General features: G+C 38.1%; 1 protein-coding gene across 5 annotated transcripts in view; it reads left to right on the top strand.

Moving 5' to 3' along the window:
* Positions 1-26,164, top strand: part of EMCN (endomucin) — a 107,365-nt gene that overhangs the window by 22,645 nt on the left and 58,556 nt on the right. For all 5 annotated transcript variants that reach the window (XR_009052826.1, XR_009052827.1, XR_009052825.1 and 2 more), the window contains exon 2: positions 25,767-25,829. Coding sequence is in view for 1 of the 5 variants with exons in the window: in XM_057729334.1 (XP_057585317.1) it covers positions 25,767-25,829 (63 nt within the window). In the remaining 4 variants the exon portion in view is untranslated. The remainder of the gene's footprint in view (positions 1-25,766; positions 25,830-26,164) is intronic.

Genomic DNA, 26,164 nt, shown 5'->3' with positions numbered 1-26,164 from the left:
CAACGTGCAGAGTTATTTTTAAATGGGTTAGATTTAATTAACCCACCACAAGTGACTCCTTTGATGGCATCTTAAGGGAACGTTCAAAATATTTTTAATTTGGAAAATATATCATATAAAAACTAGTCTCCAAAATCAGAACCTAGATACCTTGACTTCTTCTCTGTTCTTATATAAATACATGATGGGCTTCTGCTGGGCATGTGGTTCAATCTGAGCAAAACTGAGCAGTTTTTCCATCTCCAGTGTGGAGAAACCATGGAGAAACCGATTCACAGGAAGAAAATGTATGTTTTTATTCTAGCACTTAGAACCGGCACATATTGGAAACAAAGAGCTATAAATCCCCTGCTCTGTAAGTCTTTGCTTGTTTGCATCTAATTAAAAAGTATGAGTCATGGGTGTTTAAAGACTGACCCTATTTGCAGGGAGTGGGTAAGACGAGATACAAAATTCTGGCTCAGTTTGTGATGCTATATAAAAAACCTTCAGTCAAGTGAACAAAATTGTACTGTTATTGTTATACTAAGATCCACAAAGAAGTGGTCCCCCAACGTTTTGAAGATAAGTACCTCATTTACATGAAAATTGTGAACGCCTTTCCCAGTAAGATAATAACTGCACCCACTAATGGAGAAAACAGAATGCTGCTAAATATTTAGCAATTTTTAAAAATTTGTATTTCGTTAATCACAATAGAAACGATATAAGTTTTAAAATGGTAGCATATATGTGTGAATCATTTTTTCAATATGCAGACAATATTTACTTTGAATATAGATTCAACAATCCCTGGCTGAAACTCTGTAGATGCCAACAGTACCATGCCCACAGCATGGTAGCAACCGTGAACCTATGGAACTGCAACATGGAAAACCTCTTCCTTCTACTACATAAAACCAACTTCCAAGTTTTCTTCATTCTATCTGCAATCTTTCTGCTCTGTTATTATAATCATAGTTTCTTAAAAGAAATGGTATAAGGATATTAGAAAAAAGATAATACTAAAAGTAATTTATAAAATCTGGCAAAGTGGTTGTCAAAGTTAGGACAATTGGGAGAATCAGGTTATGATTTAAGGAGGAGCTTAAGGTTATTTAGAAAGACTTTACTAGCTTGAACCTACTGACTACGGTGGACACGGCTCTGTAAGTAGTTAATCAAGTATTTAGGGGAAGTATAAGCAAGAAACATCAGTTTTTCTGACCTAATGGTAGAACTCTAAAATGTATCTCATGTCATTGTTTTCAATAAGGATAAATTCAAGTATAACCTAGATGTTAGCTGCAGCTCTCATGTTTTTATATGTATTAATGTTTTGCCCTGCATAGAAACCCTATAGGGTATGTTTCTATAATTTTAAAAACAGAAGCTAAAGAAATTAGATAATTTGGATAAGGTCACATAGCTGGTAAATTGTGGGGCCTGCACTCAAACTGGGTGAAATGACCCAAGGGACATGTGGTCACTTACTCCCTACACTACACTGCCCCTTGCTTTATTCCTTGCCAAGATATTGTTTTGCTTATTTAGTGTCTTTTCTTGCATTCACAGGAGACACTGAATGTATATGCTAAAAAATAATTTGATTCAAAAGAAATAAAGAGAGCAAAATAGTTCTTTGATATGATTAAGGTAAAGTAATTGGTGATTTTGCTATAAAAGTGAGACTGAACAATCATATATTTACTATATCACAGTTGCTTTACCCCAAAACAAGAAAAAAAAAAAAAAGATTTTGTACATTGCCCTAAATCCAGAACAAGTAACAAAATGAAAAGGACACTAAAAAAAATCATATCTTAGAAAGCCCTTCATAAATTTTCTATTTGATATTACAATAAAAGTTAACTTTCTTATTTAAAAATTTTTAGTAAAACTGTTTCACACTAATATTCTAATGACAAACAAGATATCACCTTGAGTGAAGAGATTTTGTTCTGTTTTGATTTACTTAATAATCCCTAATGGATGAGGTGACTGGTCAACAAAAAGCAACCGAGGTACTACTGATGATCAATGCTTTTTCCTTTCAATATTTTATATACCTTAATTAGTCACATTTATTTTCATAAATATTAGCAACAATATGAGAAAAAATTATGCTCTGAAGTACTCTAAATAATACTGAAGTATTAGCACAGAAATACTGCAACCAGAAATATGACATTACAGTTCTAAGACTAGCCAACATAGAGGAAAAGAACATAAGGAATTAGAACATCTGAGTATAAACAAGCCTCTGATACCTTCCACTCTGAGTCTTGACAAGTCACAATTGGACCTCTTCATCTATAAAATGGAGATAACAGTAATGTCTGTTCTACTGTTCTACAAAATTGTTAAAATCAAATGATGTAAGTGAAAGCAATTATTGTTACACATGCTGGCATTCTTGGAATGTCTATCATTTAAAGTTTTTTGTCCCTTCAAATAATTATTTTTAAGGCAAGAAAAGACTGTCTTTGACTTTCCAAAAGATAAAAATAATTTTTTGTCCTTTTACCGCTTAATAACTGAAATTACAGTCTTTCAACACATACAAATTAGAAAGCATTTTAAATCAGCTAGAGAGTTTTTGCTTACATTTAGAGAAAACAACCATAAGAGCAGATGAAGTGATAAATATGACATCTCAAATCCAGCCACATATCATTTTCTAGCTTCAAGTGCAATATTGTAGACTTTTTACAAACAGTTTCATGTAGACATGAAAACACACACACACAGACCTACACACACGCATTGCTGAGGAGTTGTCTAGCTTTTTATATGAGCTCTATTCATTCACGTAGATATTAGTTTACCTATATAAAATATTTCATCATTTGCTCTTCCGTTTTAAAAAGAAAATTCCAACACAAAGTATTCCAAATATCTATTTCAAATTCTGTCTTTTACATTTTCTCACTTCCAGGTAGACTAACACCTAAAGGGAAATACATTTTGTTCAGGTAACATTATCAGATTGCAAATAAAGGTAGTCATCTTTGTGCCTTGTAATACAGGATTCCTTTCAGGGCTTAGATTTCTCCCAGGTGATGAATTTGTAACTCTATAGAGCCTTTGTGTATAACTGCTAAAGTACAGACCTCCTTCGTGGTATGTAGAAGTGCAACTTATACTTCATTATTTGCCATAATAGATATTTATGTTGTGATTTAATCTTAGAGTAATATAATTTTATAGTTGAAGAGACTTTGTTCAACAGACACTTTTCATAGGAAACCAAGGCCCAAAGTGGTGAAGTGGCTCACACAATTACATAATTAGCTGATATCACACTTTGCCAAGGCTGTGTGTCCGTCCACCTCCCAAGGTGTCTTTTCATGTGTGTAAGTCACTCTTCTAAAGTAATGTCACCTGCTGGAGGAAAGTGTCTAGTGACACCTTCCCTGTTCCTGCAGAAATGCCCGGAGAGCCAGTAGTGAAGACCCAGGATTTCAAGTGGCAACACTCTGAACTCAGAGGAAGGCTGAGGGCGCCATTAGAGAGAGAACAGGACCACGCTCTCCTTGGTTATCACTACCCCTACATGGAGCCCAGGGAAGGGACAGAGCAGCGCTGCTCCTCCCAGGACTGAGAGGGCTCTTGGTTGACCCCCTTCCTGAGACAAGCCCAAGAAATGTGCTTGTAAAGTTTGCTGGTGCCCACAAGAATCCGCAAAGCCTAAACATCTTGTTTCCTGGGAAGCTGCTTTTTGGAGCCACAGAACCACAGATCCTCTCAGGGGTCAGAGCAGAGCATGGCGGGAGAGATCTGGGGATGGTGGTCTGAGAGCCCAGAAGTATAGCCAGGTCACTCCTTTCCCTTAGTACTCCCACTCCTATAAATATTAAATGTAACCTTTGCCTTTTTGTACCTCAAGAGCTGAAACTTCCCAAACCTGCTACAGTATAAAAAAGTCCTCTTATAATAGAGTCCACAATCGCAAATATCTCGTTATTATGGAAACTGATTTTTAAAGAATCACCATTATTTTGTGAAGGAAAAATACCTGCATTGGCCCATAATTTCAAACCTGACACCTGGGTGAGTGGAGGAAATTTGCCTTGGGAACGTCCATCCGTTTGTCAGCCAAAACACCTTGAATTCTCAGGTTCATTTTGCAGATATTGTTGTTTTCTGTTTAAGAAACTCACCAATGTAATGCTGCCTTCCTGTTCTCCCCAGAGGGGCCAGGTGGCTGAGACACCTGTCCGTGCTCGAGCCTGCCAGGCCTGGCGCTCCCTGCCCACCTCACAGATGGCTGGCAACCCGAAGAGAGTCCTCTTTCGGGCATAGCTCTCTCCCACTTACCTGCATAGTTTCCTCTTTGTGAGAGATGAGCGTTTCTTCTAACTTATCCCCCAAATTCATTCCACTTAGGAAAGGTAAGCATTCTCAAACCTTTTGTGCTCGTTACAGTGTTTTGTTAGCCTTAATTGAAAAAGTACTCTACACTTCAAATCCTTTTTCTTTGAGTTGCCACTAGCTCTGATGTTTTCATTGAAAATGAAATTTTTCTGTTTTCCTCTCCCAAAAGATTCTGCTTTTACGTGTCTAATATCCTCCAGGCCCTGTTTCAGGCCTTATGTTATACAGCCTCTGTTTTACTTGGCACTATTGACTTTCCCCTTCTGTTTGAATATCCTTTCTTCTTTTTTTACCATGAAATATTTTTTTTTCTTTCCTTCTTGTGCTCAATTATCTGATTCCTCTTCAAATCTGTTCCACCGAGAAAGTGATTCTCATTAACTTAGACACACAGAGAGACATCACCTTACTTTGATTTCACTTAACTTGTATAGAACCAACTATGCATAGTATTAATTATATAGCACCATGTTTAATGGCTACTTAGCATACGTTATAGTTGTTTCATGCAGGTATAGCTTAAGTATCAAAACAAAGTCTAAGTTCCTCTAAGAAAAATATATTTTAAATTTTTGCTTAGCTCCTACTAAATAGATGCTTAATAAATTTTTATTGAGGTAGTGGCTTACTTATGCATTTCATCTAGGATATCATGAAATTTTTAGATCAGTGCAAATAGAAGTCATCAGGAATATATAATCACATAATAATTTCTTTTCTTTTAATGGAGGAAAAAACTTAGCTTCATTTAATTTGGTTGGCAATGAACCAAAGTGACCTTTGCTGTATCAAAGGCAAGGATCACCATTAATGGAAAAACGTGTTGATATGACACTGCTAATCAAAAGGAGTTGGTGCCTTGTCTTTCACTAAGGCTCTGTTTTGATGGGCATATAGAAAGTGGTATCATATTTCACTTATTTATTTTTACTATATTAATATATAAATATATTTTACTTATATATGTTTTTGTATACTATACTATATAATTAACTTTTTAATATATTTTTAATGTGCGAGGGAAAATTGAAATTTTGCACTTAAACTTTGCTAATTTTTTGCTACTTCTTTTCTGACAAATAAGATATAGGGTATATGTTAAACAAAAATTATAATGCTAGCAATTACTGACAAAGAAGTGAATCTATATTCATTATAAGCTGAGATACTAGGGGAGAAGCATCCACAAATGATAACTGAAAATTGGCAGTTACTTTATTTCAAGATAAAATCTGTATAAAGTTTCTAAAAGCCTACGGGGTGGCATATGTAGGAGATGGCATGCATGAAGACAATATGAAATAGAAATATGTTGTAAGCTATTGAAATATAAAATTATCTAGTTTACCTTCAATTCTGTAGCGCAGTTGATCTAGGTTATGAAATTATTACTTAATAATGGTACTTTGACGTTTTAGCAGGCCATTTAGCAGTTAGCATTTTGAATTTAATGTAATTATGTATTTCTAAAGAAACCATTCTTCTGTTTCCTTAAAGAACATAAAACTTTCTTCTGAAGTTGTGTTTATGGTTAAAACTGGCAAAATAAATATTTTCTCAGATAGTTCAAAGGGAAACTTCAGCACTGGCTGTGCCACAATTGCATTCCACATAACCAAATAGTAGAATTAGAAAAAAAATTTAACTTTTTACTAATTGGTGCTATGATCTTTTGAAACGACCTTAAACCCATACATTTTCTAAGCTAAAATAATGTAGGGATTCTATTACATTAGGATATTTTTGAAAAGTTCTTTCCAGATCACAAGTTTTAGAATTCTAAGTTACTGTCATTCAGTGTTTGTGTTGATCTAGAAGAAGCAAGATCAATCTTCTTTAGTAGTGGATTTTCAGTGGACTTTAGATGCAGACTTGGTGGGGAAAAAGATAGCTGGAGAAGCAGCTGCTCATTGTGAGGATGGATGAAATTCTAACACTTAGAGATTATTTGTGAGCTACCTCTAAATGTAATTACAAAGTATGTCTAAGAAGATTGGATTTGATCCCTTGATCATTTGAAAACAGGAGAAAGTATGATACTTGGTTTCTATCCATAAACTGAATTCTCAAAGTTCTTTTGATTTTTATAATTAGTTATTTTATTAAAATCCCAATAATGCACGTCATCCTTTCAATAGAGTAGGAAACTGGTGCTATGGCATCCCTTGTGCTCTCTCAGCTGGAGTGTGTGGGTATAGGGTAGAATCAGGATGAAATGCCATCTGTTTCTCCCAAGAGCAGCACTATCTGGTTTGGCACAAGCAAAGCTGTGAAGCACAGGTCTCCTTGTTAAATTCATCTTTAATCACTTCAGAGATAAAGAGAGGAAGAATGCTACCTTACCATGTCCCATGAACAGAAAAGTACTTCAAAGTTAACCATTTTTCTCAATGGTTTATTATAAGATCAAATCAGACCTAGAAGAGATTTACAAATAATACAGTAAAAGCTTAACTAATGGTTACTTGTACCCTGGTCAATAAAACCTTCAACAGTGGTGGTTAGAGGGAATAATTCTTTTCTACCATATGAGGAGAGAAGGTTTCTATCTGCAGAATTTTTTTAAGCTGAGTAAATCTCTATTTTTATTTTTCAATTATAAATAGTTTTAAAAGATTGGAAATATCTCTAAAGCTTTCAGTCTAATATGGAAACATTTTATATGTGTGTTTATGTATATGTACATGACAGTATGAATGCTTGTTATTTTAAAAAAGTGACATTTTTTTTCTATTTCCTCATCCTAGGCACATAGGGGCAAAACATTGGTGCATCTAGTCACTTCCACCCTTTCACTATCACACCCTGTCAAAGACAGAAAGTAGGTGGAGCAGGAGTATGTGGCTTGGCGTGAAGCCACCTTCCCATGGCCAGATGCGTGATGCTTAAGGGCAGCTTCTCTGGAGTCAAGACGGTCTGGCTTCAAATTCCAACTGTATTACTTCCTAGGGTATAATTTGGGCAAGCTGCTTCCTGGTTTTCATCCTCATCTGTAGAATGGTGGTCTAAGAGTACGAGCCTTGTAGGGTCTTAGAATTAAATGAGATAATCCACAGAAAGTACTCACATGTTACCCGGCACGGAGTGACGCTCAGTATTTTTAGGGGTTGTTTGTCAGTCCTTGCCAGAAGAGGGAATACTCCCAGTTGAACAATCTGGAGCACTGGTAACGAAGGCATTAATGAGTGCTTATGGATTCAGGTTTTACTCAGGGAAATCTGTGGCCAAATGTGTAGAAGGAAGGTGAGGAGGAAAAGCCTCACAGCACATCTCAGTCTTACCATGTTAAGTAGCTAGAAATGTGTCTTCTTGTGGTTTGCCTCAAGTCACTGTACGGGAGAGAACCCACGGATCTCACGTGCTGACTTCAAGAGGGCTGACCATACTGGTGAACATAAAAATGGGGGCTGGCGGGGCTTCCTAGGTGGCGCAGTGGTTAAGAATCCGCCTGCCAATGCAGAGGTCATGGGTTCGATCCCAGCTCCAGGAAGATCCCACATGCCACGGAGCAACTAAGCCTGTGTGCCAAAAAAAAAAAAAAAAATGGGGGCTGGCAATTCAGTTCCATGGGTGTCTTCACAGCCTCTGCCCCACTTATTTCCTCATTTTGGGTTTCCTATGGTTGAATTTCCACTTGGTCACTTCCCATGGCTCCTCACAGACTCATAGGTAAAGTCCCAGGTCTCTAGCTTGGTGTCCAAAGTTGACAATCTGGTCTCCAGAATTTAAAATCTGGTCTCCAGAATTTTACCAGACACATCCACCGTGTCCTGTCATAGCACACAGCAATCCAGCCAAACAGAGCTCTTTGCAGGGCCCTCAGATACCTCTTACTCCCCCACTTTAGACCTTCCCTCATGCTCTCTCCTCTTCCCACGTGAACATATGACTCACGCATCAAGCTCCAGCTCCTATATCAACTCTCTCATGCTCATGCCAGCAGGGTGGTCATTTTTTATCTTATAAATTCTTGCCCCAATTTCTTCTTGTCCCACAGTTTTCAAATTTTTAGCTGGAATCACAGTAAGAAATATGTTTTGCACTGACACACATTTCATTCAAATACACACACACACACACACACACAGTCCTAAACAAAAGCTTCATGAAATAATCCTTACCCTCATTATTTGCAATATTAATCTAATATTGTCTCTTTTCTCTTTCATTTGGGAAAAAAAGCTCCAACTGCAAGGTATTAAATAGATTTAAATTACTCTTTAATTATATCATAATCTGAAGTTTGAAAAACACTGGTCTACACAACTAGTACAGAATATTCTTTATTATTTATTGTATATAGGCATTATGTTCGGTACCAGATTAAAGGCTACTCAAGGATGATACTATGTGGTACAACATAGAGTTTTTGCAGTATCTAATCATGCTTTTTCATATTAGTTACCCAATAAGTGTGTGTGTGAGCAAAGAAGGAAAGAAGGAAGGAAAGAAAAAAAGTAAGGGAGGAATGCAAGAAATATGAAAAATATCTCTGGAGTTGCTGATTATACTCAGACATTAAGGTTTTTGCTATTTAGCAAGTCAACAGAGAGATCGTTCAAGTTATTTACAGGTGAGGAATTTCCCTGGTGGCGCAGTGGTTAAGAATCCACCTGCCAATGCTGGGGACATGGGTTCGAGCCCTGGTCCAGGAAGATCCCACATGCCGCAGAGCAGCTAAGCCCAGGCGCCACAACTACTGAGCCTGTGCTCTAGAGCCTGTGAGCCACAGCTACTGAGCCTGCATGCCACAACTACTGAAGCTCACGCACTTAGAGCCCTTGCTCCGCAGCAAGAGAAGCCACCTCAATGAGAAGCCTGTGCACCGCAACAAAGAGTAGCCCCCATTTGCCATAACTAGAGAAAGCCCGTGAGCAGCCAGTAAATAAATTAATTTAAAAAAAGTTATTTACAGGTGAAATTTCCAGTCCTTGTGGTATATACTTCTTCGAATAACCTCTTCCTCAATCTCAATTTAAACTTAGAAATGTGTTACATCATGGACTCTAGGACAGAAGGAAAGACAGCAAGAACAAAATGACTAATAGAGAAAAGATAACCCCATACAGGCTGTGTTCCTTTTCTCTGCTGAATATTTCGGGGGAGGAGGGGATGGGAGTAAGACCAAGGGTCTGAAGCATATCTCCAGAGGTGAAAAAAGCTTTTGACTTGATTTCTGTAAAGGCTGTGAAAAGCACAGGCTTTTTTTCCTGTTATTCCTGTATGAACACATCGATTTTGTGCTGAATACGTCAAGCAATTTCTGTGTGCTGTCTGTAAACAAAGTCAATGCTAAGCACTAACACTCCCAATCTTCTCAAGTCTATAAAATAAAACAGAAAGTACACTCTATCTCATGACATCTCAAATATTGCTTTTCACTGACTTGCAGGAGTACTGTTATTTTTCTCAGATTCAAAGAGGAAAATTATGGATGAAATTTAAATTTGAGAAGTCACACAAATGACATACAATTACTGTAATGACATACTCAGTTTGACTGGGATTTGAACATAAGTCTTTGTTAGTCAAAGTCCATCTTCTTAATTAACCTGTCGTACTGGCTGTATATACAATTAACCCTTAAACAACATGAGTTTGTACTGCTTGGGTCCACTTATCCGCCAATTTTTTTCAGTAGTAAATACTACAGTGCTACAATCAGAAGTTGGTTGAATCTCTGGATGTAGAAAAAACCTCAGATAGGAAGGGCCACATATAAGTTATACTTGGATTTAGTAGGTGCCCCTAATCCCCAGGTTATTCAAGGGTTAACTGTTCTGTGTACAGACAAAGTAACAACATGAAAATAGTGCTTTCCATGAACAGGAATATTTTTTTCTACATCCTTGGTAAACATTTGTTTGCTGTTTTTTGATCTTCAACATAACAGTAAGTATACAGAGACAAGTCGAACAAATAAGGATTAAAAAAGTATATAAATGCCAATAAATTACAATAACATTATGTGAAACAAATCTTTCCATAGATCACTGAGAATCAAGTCCTGCATACTTCACTTTTAAAAAATAATATTGTAATGGAAGTTTTAAGAATTATTGTAAGATATTGGCTTTCTATTGCCAAAAAATAAAGATTAAAAATAAATATATAACATACATACCAATGTATTGTCTTCACTTCTGTGCCGTTGATTATTACAATTGAGAGAAATAAGTCATTTGAAAAGGCAGATTTATAGTGGCTCTATTGCCAAGAATGTAGTCTTGTTGAAATTGTTGAATTTCTTTAAAATTTATTGTGTCTTTGGAATATGTATATGTAGTATATGGAGAAAGAGAGAGAGAGAGAGAGGGAAGAATGTTATGTACCAAGAAGTGCATTAATACTGAGATTTTAGTATTTAGTAACTTTAACACACTATAAAAACATTCAGTAAAATATCCACTGCCCAGAGAGTGTCTATTTAATTATTTCATCGGACAATGTTAGTTTAGTTGGCAAAAAATATTGTTTCAAACTTATAAATTTATTCCTCACTAGTTTTATCAGATATTATTTTGTTTTAGAACCACAGACTGCTTCTGCCAACCATCTTAAAAATTCATGCCATTGGTGAGAAGCAGATGGAGTTAATGAGTGAATACTTAAATCAAGGCTGAATTCATTACAATTAGAAAATTAATTCCAAAACCATACCCGCTGCAACAGTATACATACAGTTTGCTTTGTTTAAATATACTAGGCTGTTGATTGGCAAAATAAATGTAAATTTTAATACAACTACTTTAACACAATTTACTTTTTTCTGAATGCAAATGTGAAGTCACTTCTGGATCACCATCAACTTCTGCAACAAAATCAACCTTACCAAAAGCAGACGCACTGTCATCACCAAATGTTGCTGAGAACTCAACAGTTGGAGTGACTACTAAAGATAGGATGAACTCTTCCTGAAATTTATTCTAACTTTAGCAAATAAAATTAGTACACCCATATACTTTAATCATAGGAAAATAATTTGGGAATCTTATATCCATGTTATGAAGGTCTGGGTTATTTCACTATTTTGAAACTCATTGTTATTTTGGATTGAATACAGAACCTTGAGATTACAATGGACTTCTTTGATGACATCACTTTGGGTCACTTCCTATTTGAGAATCCTATTATGAAGGTTACATATACAAAGTTTACTTTTAGAAAAGAAAAAATTGTCATTTCTCAGTCATAAAAATATCTTTCTAAATATTCCCCCATTGGATATGTGTATAAAAACAGATGATTGAACCTGGTGTACCCCCAAAAAATAAAAAATAAAAAAAAATAAATTAAAAAAAAATATTCCCCCATTTAAGCAGCACAGCTAACAAGGCGCAACTGTATTGATTTTATTAGTTACACTGGGCTGATAATAGATTAACTTTATAAATTTCAGTAGCAGTGTCATCATTATTGTTACTGGACTGAGTGACAACTGTATCATGTTTTATGGCTCTTGGTATTAAAGGGATTTCCCTTACCATCCATCAAAAGTAAAATGAGCCAGTAGGATCATTCAGTTAAAAATTCAAGAGGTTATCAACCCAGCACATAATGCATTGTCCATCCTGAAACACATGTAAAATGAGACATATCATTCAGGCCCAAGAATCAATGGAGCAGGGGAAATAGAAGTGTTTGTTGATTGCCTATGGGCAGAAATCAGGTTAGCATGCTCAGGTCACAGAAAGACCTGGAAATCATAAACCCTAATGAACTGACATTCCCACTGCTATATTTCTTGCCTCTCTATTCCTCATTTAACTTTCATTCTAAGACACGCAGAAGACTCTTAAGGGTTAGTTCACTAGACTTGAATGGGATGGTGATTCTCAGAGAAAAAGGATATTATGAATATAATTCATTATTTCTGAAATGCTTAATTCTAATGTGAAACCAAACCAAAGGAGAAGCTCTCCTTAGAACTTCTCTACCAAACCAGGAGAAAGCACCACACAGTAAGGGCAGCACAGGGGATTTTATTCTCAGAATGTGATGCAACCTTTATTGCCAACCAAGGGAAACTCCAAATAACACAATCAGGAAGCCAGGGACCATGAGGCCTCTAGCCATGAGGCGTCTGAATTTATTTTGTTTTATTTTATTATTTTATTTTATTTTTAAAATGTTTCTCTGTTGTATGTTCCTACAGTTTAACTGGTGGTATTCTAACACTTTTACAAAGTGTAAATATTTGCTGCTTCTCTCTCTCTCCGTATATATAAATGTATATAAATGTACGCATATACATATATATGAGTGTTAGTCAAAAATTATCCGCACTCTGGCTGTAGAATTTATTTTAATTAACATTTAGAAAAGACAAATACATCATATTTTGATATAATCTCCTTGCTTTTCAATACACTTTGTCCATCTGTCAACAAGCTCTCATATTCCCTCATTAAAAAATGTTTTAGGCTGATTTGCGAGCCACGAATGCACCACTGTCTTCACTTCATCAGAAGAAACTTCATCCTCGTAGGGTTGCATTTCAGAGGACCAAATAGGTGAAAGTCTGATGGAGCAAGATCAGGACTATAGGGAGGATGCTTTAACACCTCAAAACAAAGTTTCTGCAGAGTGGGCAGAAGTGTGCAGACATGCATACCCTCAGACCACAAAAAACGAATCACTGCACACTGCTCTTCTTTTGTGCAAATCACAAGTGGGGCATCCATTTTTCCTCGCACCACAGTTACAAATGAACTGATGTGACATGTTCACACCTGCACAGCAGTGACTGGGGAGACAGTAGCCTTGAACGGAAAGTGCTGATAAGACAGTGCCGCCAACAGAAGTTTTAATATAACTTGAGTGTGGATAATTTTTGACTCACCCTTGTATATATGTATATGTATTATAAGTATATATTATCTCTATCTCTGTCTCTATTTCTCTCCCTCTCTCTCTGTGAGTTGCCAGCTGAGTCCTTGGCATAAAATTTTACTAATTTGGTAAAAGCATATTACTTTTGCAATCAATCATATCACCACAAAAGAACCAATGCAGAAAAGGAAGGTGCTGACGTTGCATGAAGACCCAGAGTTGAAGTTCCACAATTTTTATGTTAACTACTTGGAACGTATGCTTTCTCAGTGGGAAGATCCCTAGCCTGCCTACAATGATCTATGATGAATAGCACTGTCCAAATAATAACACAGGTCCTAACCACTCTGGTAAGTGATCGTGAAAGGGCGGAGGTGGTGGGCTTAGTGAAAGAATCCAGAACTGTAATTTGTGATACCGGGAATGCATCTTACCTTTTTGACTTGGAAGGGAAACTCTATACCTAATCATGTAAAGCATTACTGGGGAGACTTTTATATCAACTTTACCATTGGTGGCTCATATGGAGGGACACGATAGAACGTTTGAAATCATATGTACTCACACACACACAAATTTTCCCTAATTCCTTTTGAGGGGCGCTTTTACTGCTTTATAGTACTCATTTAATAAAAACTAAACTCTAATCTGTCTGTGTTCTTCAAAAGTTTTCCAGATGAGTTTCAAATTATTCACATCCAATTATAAAAACTGTAATAGACCAGAGCAACTTTTCAAAAAATTTTTATTATAAAAATGTCCATATGTACCCACAAATGGAGAGTACTATGATTCATCTCCAGTTCTATCTCTTAGAATCAATAATTATCAGGCTTTTACCCCATTTGCTTCATTTTTCTTTTTCTTTCTTCTTTTCTTCTTTTCTTCCTCCCTTCTTTCCTTCCTCCCTCCCTCCATCCCTTCCTTCCTCTTTTCCTCCTTTTCTTTCTTCCTCCCTCCTCTTTTCTTTCCTTCCCTCCTTGCTTCCATTTTTACCTTTCTTTTCTCTGTTTTTATTTGGTTTTCAGATAGTTTGAAGGGTATTCAGACTTTATGCCATTTTACCATTGCACATTAAATGTGCATCACAGAAAAATAAGGACGATTTATTACAAAGCTACAATGTCATGATCAAATCTCCCAAATTAAGAGTAATACATTAGTATTATCTAAAATCCATTTCAAAGGGTTTTCAAGGTTAAAATCTAGTAACTATGAACATAGCAGTGGGAGAAAGAAGGAAATGAGTACATTCTGGGGTCTCTTAGGAAACCAGCTGAGAGAGTGATGGTGGAGAAGAGATGAGGAAGGAAAAGCAGACTCTGATATCCACAACCTACTGCGATCCAGGATAAGAAACAGGAAGTCTGGCATGGTGGAAGGGGCGGGTGGAGCCTCAGGCAGCTGGGGGGTCTACTGTGCTTGTAGGAAGATGAGGGAACAACGGTAGAGAAGAGAAAGGAACTCCTTTTTGCCTGGGTTACTTGATCACCATTTGTGTATTAAGGGTGTAGGTGGGTTGGGCTTTATATACTGATATTGCCCATGTTCCAAAGACAATATAATTAATACACAGAAAAGGAAGACTATGGAAAATTTGCCTCAAATTCTCATATTCTAATCAGTATATCAGGATATATGGCTTTCTGACTTCAGACTTGTGAGGAGTTTTATATATTGTCTCATCCTCCAAAATAACCATTTTTAGATTATACAATGATATCATAAAAACTATATCTATAGTAAAATGATTCTTTATTCCCCCTTCCTCATGGCCACCATGGTCAATTTAGACACAAAGGATTTGCCACCAAAAAAAAAAAAGAAATACAACATGGAGAAGCGTCTTTATTTTCATTTTAAGATTTCCCAATCAGAGTTTCTTCTTAAAGAAAAATCACATTTGATTTAATAGTGCTTATGTCTGTCTAAAACGTGCGTTTTCTTTCTTCTGACAATGGCATAAATTCTGTCATCAGAAAAATGGAAAATGTGCAACCAAGATGGTTGCAGCAACATATCACGGTGACAGAGGTGACTGGTAGAGCTTTGCCCAGAAAGCAGTGGTTGTTTTCAAAGGTTTACCCAATTAGAGGGATGGGACTTTATCTATTTCTAGATGTGTATCAACTACTCAGACCATTTAGTTCAAAGGCCAAGTAGCCAGAGTTAAAAAATCAACATTTGGCTGACATTGAACATCGTCATTATAAAAGGAACTTCTAAGATTTAAAAATAAACCTGAATTTTTTTTTGTTAAAATGTAACTATTTACTTAACTCAGTATGACAATCTCTAGGTCCATCCATATTGCTGCAAATGGCATTATTTCATTCTTTTTTAATGATTGAGTAATAGTCCACTGTATACATGTACCACATCTTTTTTATCCGTTCCTCTGTTGATGGACATTTAGGATGCTTCCATGTCTTGGCTATTGTAAACAGTGCTGCAATGAACATTGGGGTGCATGTATCCTTTCAGACTATGTTTTTCTCTGGATACATGCTCAGGAGTGGGATTGCAGGGTCATATGGCAGCAGGGAACTCTGCTCAATGTTATGTGGCAGCCTGGATGGGAGGGGAGTTTAAGGGAGAATGGATACATGTATATGTATGGCTGAGTCGATTTGCTGTGCACCTGAAACTATCACAACATTGTTAATCAGCTATACTCCAATATAAAATACAAAGTTAAAAAAAGTAACTATTATTCAGCTTGATTTTTAAAACATTTAATAGTCAAATATTTTAATGAGCTGAATTATAATGCAGATATAAAAATTTCTCAGCACTGATACTTCAATTTTTTGATACTAAATAGACATTTGACTTCAACTGAAGTCAGTAGAGGGTCCAGAGATTTTTGGCCATCTGTTCCCTATAGGACACCTGTTATGGTGATGTGTAAGATGCACGTCTTCTATGGAAACTAAGATAAAACTACAAAGAACAGACTCTTAAAAGGCATTCTTGTAAATTTCCTTGTATGATTAATGGGGAAAAACAGGTTTGGGGACCTCATTTTTCTCCATATCTTTCTTCTTTTATCCATTATCTTTATATTCCTTGTTAAGGAATTTGAATTGAAGATGAACTACCTGGGATATCTTTGTATGTGATTTAAAAATTTTTCCTTTTCTTAAAATTTTGAAGTGGTAAAGGTGACATTTTGCTTTTAGTTTATCTTCACAAGGTATGAAATGTTCCCAAATTAGACACTTTCCTAAAACACTTGTGTCCTGAATGGAATTAAACGCAACTCTAAAAGATTATTTTGGAAAATGTTATGAAAGGTAGTTTACTAAACCATTTTACACAGAGTAGAATTATGATATTCTTACAATTTAATCTTTTATAAACGTTTGTTGATTCAATGATGTATCTCTAGGAGATATATATAGCTATAGTATTCTTTTATTGTTCATATTAAATTCAGCCTATTTCTTTTAACTATTTTATAGTTTTAATCAGTTTTGTGCATAAAATTAACAGAAATCACAATCCTCATTAGTTATTGCAACATTTTAATTTTGCAATAATAAGGATGCATTTATACCTCAGAATTTTAACATTTTAGCACATAAGGAACCCAGGAGCAACCAGATAGGACCTGGGGGAAGTCAGGGGGGTGGGGAAGGGGAAGCCGGAAGGGACCAGCGCCCCTGGTGGCTGGGTGAGGGGGGAGGTTCCTGCCTGGAGGGACGGTTGGGGACTGGGGAGATCTGGAAACCGCAGCTAGGTTTCTCCCACCAGGGAGGCCAAGAGGCCTGCTGAGCTCCTGGGCTTGGGGGGCCTGCTGGGCTCCCCAGAGGGGTCCTCCACCCTCCAAGGGCCCCTCCAGGCTGCCTGGGTCCTGGGGCTGTAGGAAGGAGGGAGGAGGGGTGAAGAGGTGGAGAGGCAGACAGATGGGGATGGGGGCTCTGAGATTGGGGGACGGGGAGGCAAGAGGGCGTTTCACCTGCCATCTTGGCCAGGGAGGCCAACTGGGCTCCTGGTCCTGGCCCTTCACTCTCCGGGCTACCCTCTGGCACGAGGGTCCTGGGGGCATGGGGGAGAGGGGGTGGGAGAGAGGCAGACAGTGGGGGTGGGAAGGGATCTCTCTTTGTCAGAAGAATAGAGGAGGCACCACCAGGTATTTCTTCTGGGTGGGTCCTCCAACTCCCAAGGCTTCCCTCAGCTGTTGGTCCTAGAAGTACAGGAGGGAAGTGGTGGGGGGAAAAGAAGAGAGGCAGAAGGGGGGAGGGACCCTCTGGGATCAGAGGATCGGGGGAAGAGCGGAAGGCATTTCCTCTGCACACTGGCCGGGGAAGCCTGCTGGGCTCCTGGGCCTGGTCTCCAACTCTCCAGGGTCCCCTCCCAGATGCATTGATCTGGGGACACTAGAGCATGGCAGGGGAAGAGGAAGAGAGGCAGACAGGTGGTGGGATGTTCCAGGAGCAGAAGACCAGGGGAGGTATGGAGGACCTTTCCCCTGCCCACTTGGGCCCGGCGGGCCTGCTGGGCTCCTGAGTCTGGTCCCTCGGTCTCTCCAGCTGAGTGGGTTGTACAGGCGTGGGAGGGAGGGAGGAGAGGAGAAGAGGAAGAGAGGCAGACAGCAGTGTGGGGGGGGTGCCTTGCAGGACCGGAGGAACAGGGGGGACGCTGCAGGAAATCTCCCTACCACTTGGCACCGGGAGGCCTGTTGCACCCCCAGGCCTGGTCTTTGGTCCTCCAGGGGCCCCTCTAGGTCTCACTGGTCCTAGGGGTGTAGAAGGAAAGCAGGGGAGAAGAGGAGAGGCGGGCACGGAAAGGTACCTTCTGGGATTGGAGGATCAAGAGAGGCAGAGAAGGTATTTTCCCTGCCCACTAGCTTTGGGAAGCCTGCAAGGCCCATGGACCTGGTCTTTCACACTCCAGGGCCCCCTCCAGCTGCTTGGGACCTAGGAGAGTGGGGTGTGGGGGAGAAGAAGAGAGGCAGACAGGGACCCTATGAGACTGGGAGATCTGGGGAAGTGCCGCAGGCGTTACCCTAGCCCAGTTGGCCCTGGGAAGCCTGTTGGGAGTCAGAGTCTGGTCTCCTGCCTTCCAGTGCCCCCTGCAGCTGTGAGGGTCCTAGGGGAATAGGAGGGAGGGGGTGGGGAAGAAGAGAACCCAAGGGGGAGGGACCCTCCGAGATTGGAGGACTAGGGGAGGTGCCAAGCATTTCTCCCACCAACTCAGGCCCAGGGAGCCTGTGGGGTACCTTAACCTGGTCCTTTGCCACCAGGACTGGAGGCATTCCTGGGCCCCTCTGCCCATTGGGCCTAAGCGCCATTCCCCACCACCCCCAGGGCCTTTTCTAAGTGTAGGCCCTGCCCATTGCCTAATTCCCCCTCCCACCCTCCCACTCCCACCCTTGTCAAAGCCCTGCCCCCACAGCCAAGGCCTTTTCTGGCTTTTTTTTCCCTTTTCTTTTCTTTTCTTTTCTTTTTTTCTTTTCTTTTCTTTCTTTTCTTTTCTTTTCTTCTCACCTCCTCACTTAGGCTATTGCAGTTGTTTTACCTTTCAGTTGTTGCTCCACCTTTTTATAAAAAATTTTTTCTGATACATCTGTTAGTTTCCTATTATTGTATTTTTTATCTTGCTATTGTTCTGCTGTTCTCCTACTTTTTTTTTCATTTTCCTGCTCCACAAGACCTGTGGGATCTTAAGTCACAAGCCCAGGGTCAGGCCTGAGCTCCTGAGGTGGGAGCTCTGAGTCCAAAACATTGGACTAACAGGGAAACCCAGTTCCCAGGGAATACTCATCACAGTGAGGTCTCCCAGAGATTCTCATCTCAACACCAAGACCCAGCTATACTTAACAGCCTATAAACTCCAGTGCTTGAAACCTCAGGCCAAACACCCAGTGGGACAGGAACACACCCTGTCCATCCAAAGTGGGGGGAAAAGGAGATGACAAAAAAAATGTCATAGATGAAGGAACAAGGTAAAAATATACAAGACCAAATAAATGAAGAAGAAATAGGAAAATTGCCTGAAAAAGAATTCAGAGTAGTGATAGTAAAGATGATCCAAAATATCAATAACAAGATAGAGAAAAAACAAAAAACAGTTAATAAGGACTCAAGAACTAAAGAGCAAACAAACAGTAATAGATAACAAAATAATTGAAATTAAAAATACTCTAGATGGTATAAACAGCAGAATAACTGAGGCAGAAGAACGAATAAGTGAGTTGGAAGATAGAATGGGAGAAATAACTGCCACAGAGCAGGAAAGAGAAAAAAGAATAAAAAGAATGGAAGACAGTCTCAGAGACCTTGGTGACAACATTAAGCATACCAACATTCAAATCATAGGCATCCCAGAAGAAGAAGAAAAAAAGAAAGGGTCTGAGAAAATATTTCAAGAGGTTATAGTGGAAAACTTCCCCAACATGGAAAAGGAAATAATTAATCAAGTCCAAGAAGCACAGAGAGTCCCATACAGAATAAACCCAAGGAGAAATACACCGGGGCACATATTAATCAAATTAATGAAAATTAAACACAAAGAAAAAAATATTAAAATCAGCAAAAAAAAAGCAACAAATAACATATAAGGGAAAACCCATAAGGATAACAGTGATCTTTCTGCAGAAATTCTGCAGGCCGGAAGGGAGTGGCAGGATATACTGAAAGTCCTGAGAGAGGAAAACCTACAGCCAAGAATACTCTACCCAGCAAGAATCTCATTCAGATTTGAGGGAGAAATCAAAAGCTTTTCAGACAAGCAAAAGTTAAGAGAATTCAGCACCACCAAACCAGGCCTTACAACAACTGCTAAAGGAACTTCTCTGAGTAGGAAACACAAGAGAAGGAAAAGACCTACAGAAACAAACCCAAAACAATTAAGAAAATGGTAATAGGAACATACATGTCGAAAATCACCTTAAATGTAAATGGATTAAATGCTCCCCCACCCCCCCCCCAAAAAAACAGACTGGCTGAATGGATACAAAATGGATACAAAAACAAGACTCTTATGTATGCTGTCTACAAGAAACACACTTCAGACCAAGGGAACACATATAGACTGAAAGTAAAGGGATGGAAAAAGACATTCCATGCAAATGGAAGTCAAAAGAAAGCTGGAGTAACAATACTCATATCAGACAAATTAGACTTTAAAGTAAAGACTATTGCAAGAGACAAGGAAGGACACTACATAATGGTCAAGGGATCCATCCAAGAAGAAGATATAATAATCATAAATATCTACACACCCAACATAGGAGCACCTCAATACATAAGGCAAATACTAACAGCCATAAAAGGGGAAATCGACAGTAACACAATAATAGCAGGACACTTTAACACCCCACTTACATCAATGGACAGATCATCCAAAGAGAAAATAAATAAGGACACACAAGCTTTAAATGACACATAAGACCATCTCAACTTAGTTGATATTTATAGGACATTCCATCCAAAAACTACAGAATACACTTTCTTCTCAAGTGCACACGGAACATTCTCCAGGATAGATCACATCTTGGGTCACAAATCAAGCCTTGGTAAATTCAAAAAAACTGAAATCATATCAAGCATTTTCTCTGACCACAATGCCATGAGACTAGATATCAATCACCTGAAAAAAACTGTAAAAAATACAAACACATGGAGACTAAACAATATGCTATTAAACAACCAAGAAATCACTAAAGAAATCAAAGAGGAAACAAAAAAATACCTGGAAACAAATGACAGTGAAAACACAATGACCCAAAACCTATGGGACACAGCAAAAGCAGTTCTAAGAGGGAAGTTTATAGCAATACATTCCTACCTCAAGAAACAAAAAAAATCAAATAAACAACCTAACTTTACACCTAAACAATTAGAGAAAGAAGAACAAAAAACTACGAAGTGAGCAGAAGGAAAGAAATCATAAAGATCAGATCAGAAATAAATGAAAAAGAAATGAAGGAAACAATAGCAAAAATTAATAAAACTAAAAGCTGGTTCTTTGAGAAGCTAAACAAAATTGATAAACCATTAGCCAAACTTATCAGGAAAAAAAGGGAGAAGATGCAAATCAACAGAATTAGAAATGAAAATGGAGAAGTAACAACGGACACTGCAGAAATACAAAAGACCATGAGAGACTACTACAAGCAACTCTATACCAATCAACTGGATAACCTGGAAGAAATGGATAAATTCTTAAAAAAGTACAATCTTCCAAGACTGAACCAGGAAGAAATAGAAACTATGAACAGACCAATCACAAGTATGGAAATTGAAACTGTGATTAAAAATCTCCCAACAAACAAAAGCCCAGGGCCAGATGGCTTCACAGGCGAATTCTATCAAACATTTCGAGATGAGCTAACATCTATCCTTCACAAACTCTTCCAAAATATAGCAGAAGGAGGATCACTCCCAAACTCATTCTACAAGGCCGCAATCACCCTGATACCAAAACCAGGCAAAGATGTCACAAAAAAAAGAAAATTACAGGCCAATATCACTGATGAATATAGATGCAAAAATCCTCAACATAATACTAGCTAACAGAATCCAACAGCACATTAAAAAGATCATACACCATGATCAAGTGGGGTTTATCCCTGGAATGCAAGGATTCTTCAATATACACAAATCAATTAATGTGATACACCATATTAACAAATTGAAGGATAAAAAACCATATGATAATCTCAATAGATGCAGAGAAAGCTTTTGGCAAAATGCAACATCCATTTCTGATAAAAAACTCTCCAGAAAGTGGGCATACAAGGAAGTTACTTCAACATAATAAAAGCCATATATGACAAACCAACAGCCGACATTGTTCTAAATGGTGAAAAACTGAAAGCATTCCCTCTAAGGACAGGAACAAGACAAGGGTGTCCACTCTCACCATTATTATTCAACATAGTTTTGGAAGTTTTAGCCACAGCAATCAGAGAAGAAAATGAAATGAAATAAAAGGAATCCAAATTGGAAAAGAAGAAGTAAAATTATCACTCTTTGCAGATGACATGATATATACATAGAAAACCCTAAAGATTCTACCAGAAAACTGCTAGCACTAATTGATGAATTTAGTAAAGTAGCAGGATATAAAACTAATGCACAGAAATCTCTTGCATTTCTATGCACTAACAACGGAAGAGCAGAAAGAGAAATTAAGGAAACTCTCCCATTCACCATTGCAACAAAAAGAAGAAAATACCTGGCAATAAACCTGCCTCATGAAGCAAAAGACCTACATGCAGAAAACTATAAGACACTGCGGAAAGAAATCAAAGACGATACAAACAGATGGAGGGACATACCATGTTCTTGGATTGGAAGAATCAATATTGTGAAAATGACTACCTTACCCAAAGCAATTTACAGATTCAACGCAATCCCTATGAAATTATGAATGGCATTTTTCACAAAACTAGAACAAGAAATCTTACTATTTGTATGGAAATGCAAAAGACCCTGAATAGCCAAAGCAATCTTGAGAAGGAAAGACAGAGTTGGTGGAATTAGGCTTCCTGACTTCAAACTATACGACAAGGCCACAGTGATCAAGACAGTATGGTACTGGCACAAAAATAGAAAGGTAGATCAATGGAACAGAATAGAGAACTCAAAGATAAACCCAAGCACATATGGGCAGCTTATCTTTGACAAAGGAGGCAAGAATATACAATGGAAAAAAGACAGCCTCTTCAATAAGTGGTGCTGGGAAAATTGGACAGCAACATGTAAAAGAATGAAATTAGAACACTTCTTAACACCATATACAAAAATAAGCTCAAAATGGATTAAAGACCTACATGTAAGGCCAGACACTATAAAAATCCTAGAGGAAAACATAAGCAGAACACTCTATGACATCCATCAAAGCAACATCCTTTTTGACCCACCTCCTAGAATCATGGAAATAAAATCAAGAATAAACAAATGGGACCTCATGAAACTGAAAAGCTTTTGCACAGCGAAAGAAACCATAAACAAGACAAGAAGGCAACCCTCAGAATAGGAGAAAATACTTGCCAACGAAGCAACAGACAAAGGGTTAATCTCCAAAATATATAAGCAGTTCATGCAGCTTAATTCTAATAAAGCAAATAACCCAATCCACAAATGGATGGAAGACCTAAATAGACATTTCTCCAAAGAAGACATACAGGTGGCCAACAAACACATGAAAAGATGCTCAACATCACTAATCATTAGAGAAATGCAAGTCAAAGCCACAATGAGGTATCACCTCACACCAGTCAGAATGGCCATCATCAAAACATCTAGAAACAATAAATGTTGGAGAGGGTGCAGAGAAAAGGGAACTCTCCTGCACTGTTGGTGGGAATGTAAGTTGGTACAGCCACTATGGAAAACAGTTCGGAGGTTCCTTAAAAAACTAAAAATGGAACTACCACATGACCCAGAAATCCCACTACTGGGCATATACCCAGAGAAAACCATAACCCCAAAAGAAACATGTACCATAATGTTTATTGCAGCACTATTTACAATAGCCAGCAACCTAAATGCCCAGCAACAGATGAATGGATAAAGAAGATGTGGCACATATATACAATGGAATATTACACAGCCATAAAAAGGAGTGAAATGGAGCTATATGTAATGAGGTGGATAGACCTAGAGACTGTCATACAGAGTGAAGTAAGCCAGAAAGAGAAACACGAATACTGTATGCTAACTCATATATATGGAATCTGAAGAAATGGTACTGATGAACCCAGTGACAGGGCAAGAGTGGAGATGTAGATGTAGAGAATGGACTTGAGGACACAGGGCTGGGGTGGGGGGGCGAAGGGGAAGCTGGGACGAAGTGAGAGTAGCATAGACATATATACACTACCAACTGTAAAATAGATAGCTAGTGGGACGTTGCTGTGTAACAAAGGGAGATCAACTCGATGATGGGTGATGCCTTAGAGGGCCAGGGCAGGGAGGGAGGGAGGGAGTCACGGGAGGGAGGGGATATGGGGATATATGTATAAATATAGCTGATTCACTTTGGTGTACCTCAAAAACTGGTACAAGAGTTTAATGCAAATATATTCCAATAAAGAGCCTAAAAAAAATTCAATAAAACCTATTATTGGTAACAAGATTTCCAAGAATAGTGATGAAGTGAAAACAAAGGTACCACATCTGGCTGGAGGGGACACTTCATTTATATTATTAACATCTTTACCTTAAAAAATAAACAAGTAGACAAAGAAAAACAATCTCTGTCTTAAGGTGTTGGGATCATGTGGGTGGGCAGTGCAAAATCTCAAACCTGACTCTTAGGGATTATGTTTCCTTTGTTGGTTTCTTCCTTTAGAATATAATCACATATGAGTGTAGAAAACTTTAAGCAAGTCTCAAATGCTCTCCACATTATAATTCACAGAATCTGCCTATTACAGCCACTTTCCATTGCTAGAATAACCTATATCCCCCAGGAAGCAGTGAAGACAGAGGAGTGAGCAGTAGACAAAAGCTTCACCACCTGCTTAGAGGTGCTTGTCCTCAGCAATCCTCCAAAGGTCTTATCTTCCTCTTATGGTTTCCTAGTATATTCCAATACACAGCTCCATCCAGCTTACCCTTGTAAACTTTCCTGTGAACTAGGGTTTTAAAGAATTGAGTAAACCGTGCAGAGCCAAATAGTTCCTCTCTTAAACACAGCGTGAACATATATATATATAAGAACCAAGATTTTATAAATGTGACATAGTAAAAATAGAACCTTTGCCCTAATCACAAAAGGATATTCTAACATGTTTTAAGAAAAAAAGGGAATACTATTATGTGTAGCAAATCAGGAAGTTGTATTCACTATTTAAAGCAGATCTTTATCCCTTTGTTAGTCCCCCTGTCCTGTATGAGTGCCATCATATATGAAACAATATTTACTACATGCCCACTCTATGCCAGGAATTATTCTTCATACTACGAAGATTAAAAAGATGACTAAGGGCAGTCAGAGCGTGAGGGAGCTGCAGGGAGCGGGAGGAGGGGCATGGGGAAAAACAGATGATTAAGAGATAACTGCGCTCAGAAGCCTAGGAGAGGGCCTCGTACAGAGTGGGAACTCAATTAATTGTTTTGCAAATGAAAAAAATTAATTAGTTACAGGAGTTTGCAAGTTCCTTTATTATTTCTGTTTATTGGAAGTTTCAAAGTCACAACAAAGTCAACAAAATGAAATTTTTTTTTTGGGAAAAAAAGACACATTACTCCTAGGTCCTATTGACTAGGTAATTTTTCCCACTAGGAAAAATAAAATGATTTTAAGTCATTCACTTTTAAAGAGACCCAAGTAACAATCTGCAGTAGAAATTTGCATTGGGGGCCTAGCATACAAAAATGTGTGTGTGTGTGTGTGTGTGTGTGTGTGTGTTTAACAGGCCACCCAAGCACTCAGCACTTACATTCCTCATCTTGAACAAAAGAAGCTGAAAAATGGAAACATTAAAGATAGGAAAAGGTTTACCCAGTATCAATAGAAGGATTTTAGTTCCCTTTCAGATTTGACTTACTTTTGTTTACTCCTTGACAGGCGAGATGATATTATAATTAATAATAATGTCATCTATCTTATCAAACTAGAAACCTCACAAACGACTCCGCTGTCAACACAGTCTTCAGTAATCACACCAGCTAAAGGTGAAGGTGAGTAATGGGTCTGTTTTACCACCTTTTTTCTTTTATGTATATCATTCACGTACCATAATAGTCATGCTTTTAAAGTATTCAATTAAGTGGGTCGGAGTATATTCACAAGCTTGTGCAACTATCTGGAACATTTTCATCACCCCAAAAAGAAACCTTACATCTATTACCAATCACTCCCCATTCCACCCTTCCCTTAGCCCCTGGCAACCACTACTTTCTGTTTCTATAGATTTACCTATTCTAGAAATTTCATATAAATGGAATCATATGATAGATGATCTTTTGTGTCTGGCTTCTTTCACTTAGCATAATGTTTAAGGTTCATCCATGCT

The sequence above is a fragment of the Hippopotamus amphibius genome, chromosome 3 (assembly GCF_030028045.1).
Source record: "Hippopotamus amphibius kiboko isolate mHipAmp2 chromosome 3, mHipAmp2.hap2, whole genome shotgun sequence".
Taxonomy (NCBI): domain Eukaryota; kingdom Metazoa; phylum Chordata; class Mammalia; order Artiodactyla; family Hippopotamidae; genus Hippopotamus; species Hippopotamus amphibius.
The sequence above is the reverse complement of the archived record's forward strand: the minus strand, read 5'-3'. Positions and strand labels throughout refer to the sequence as shown.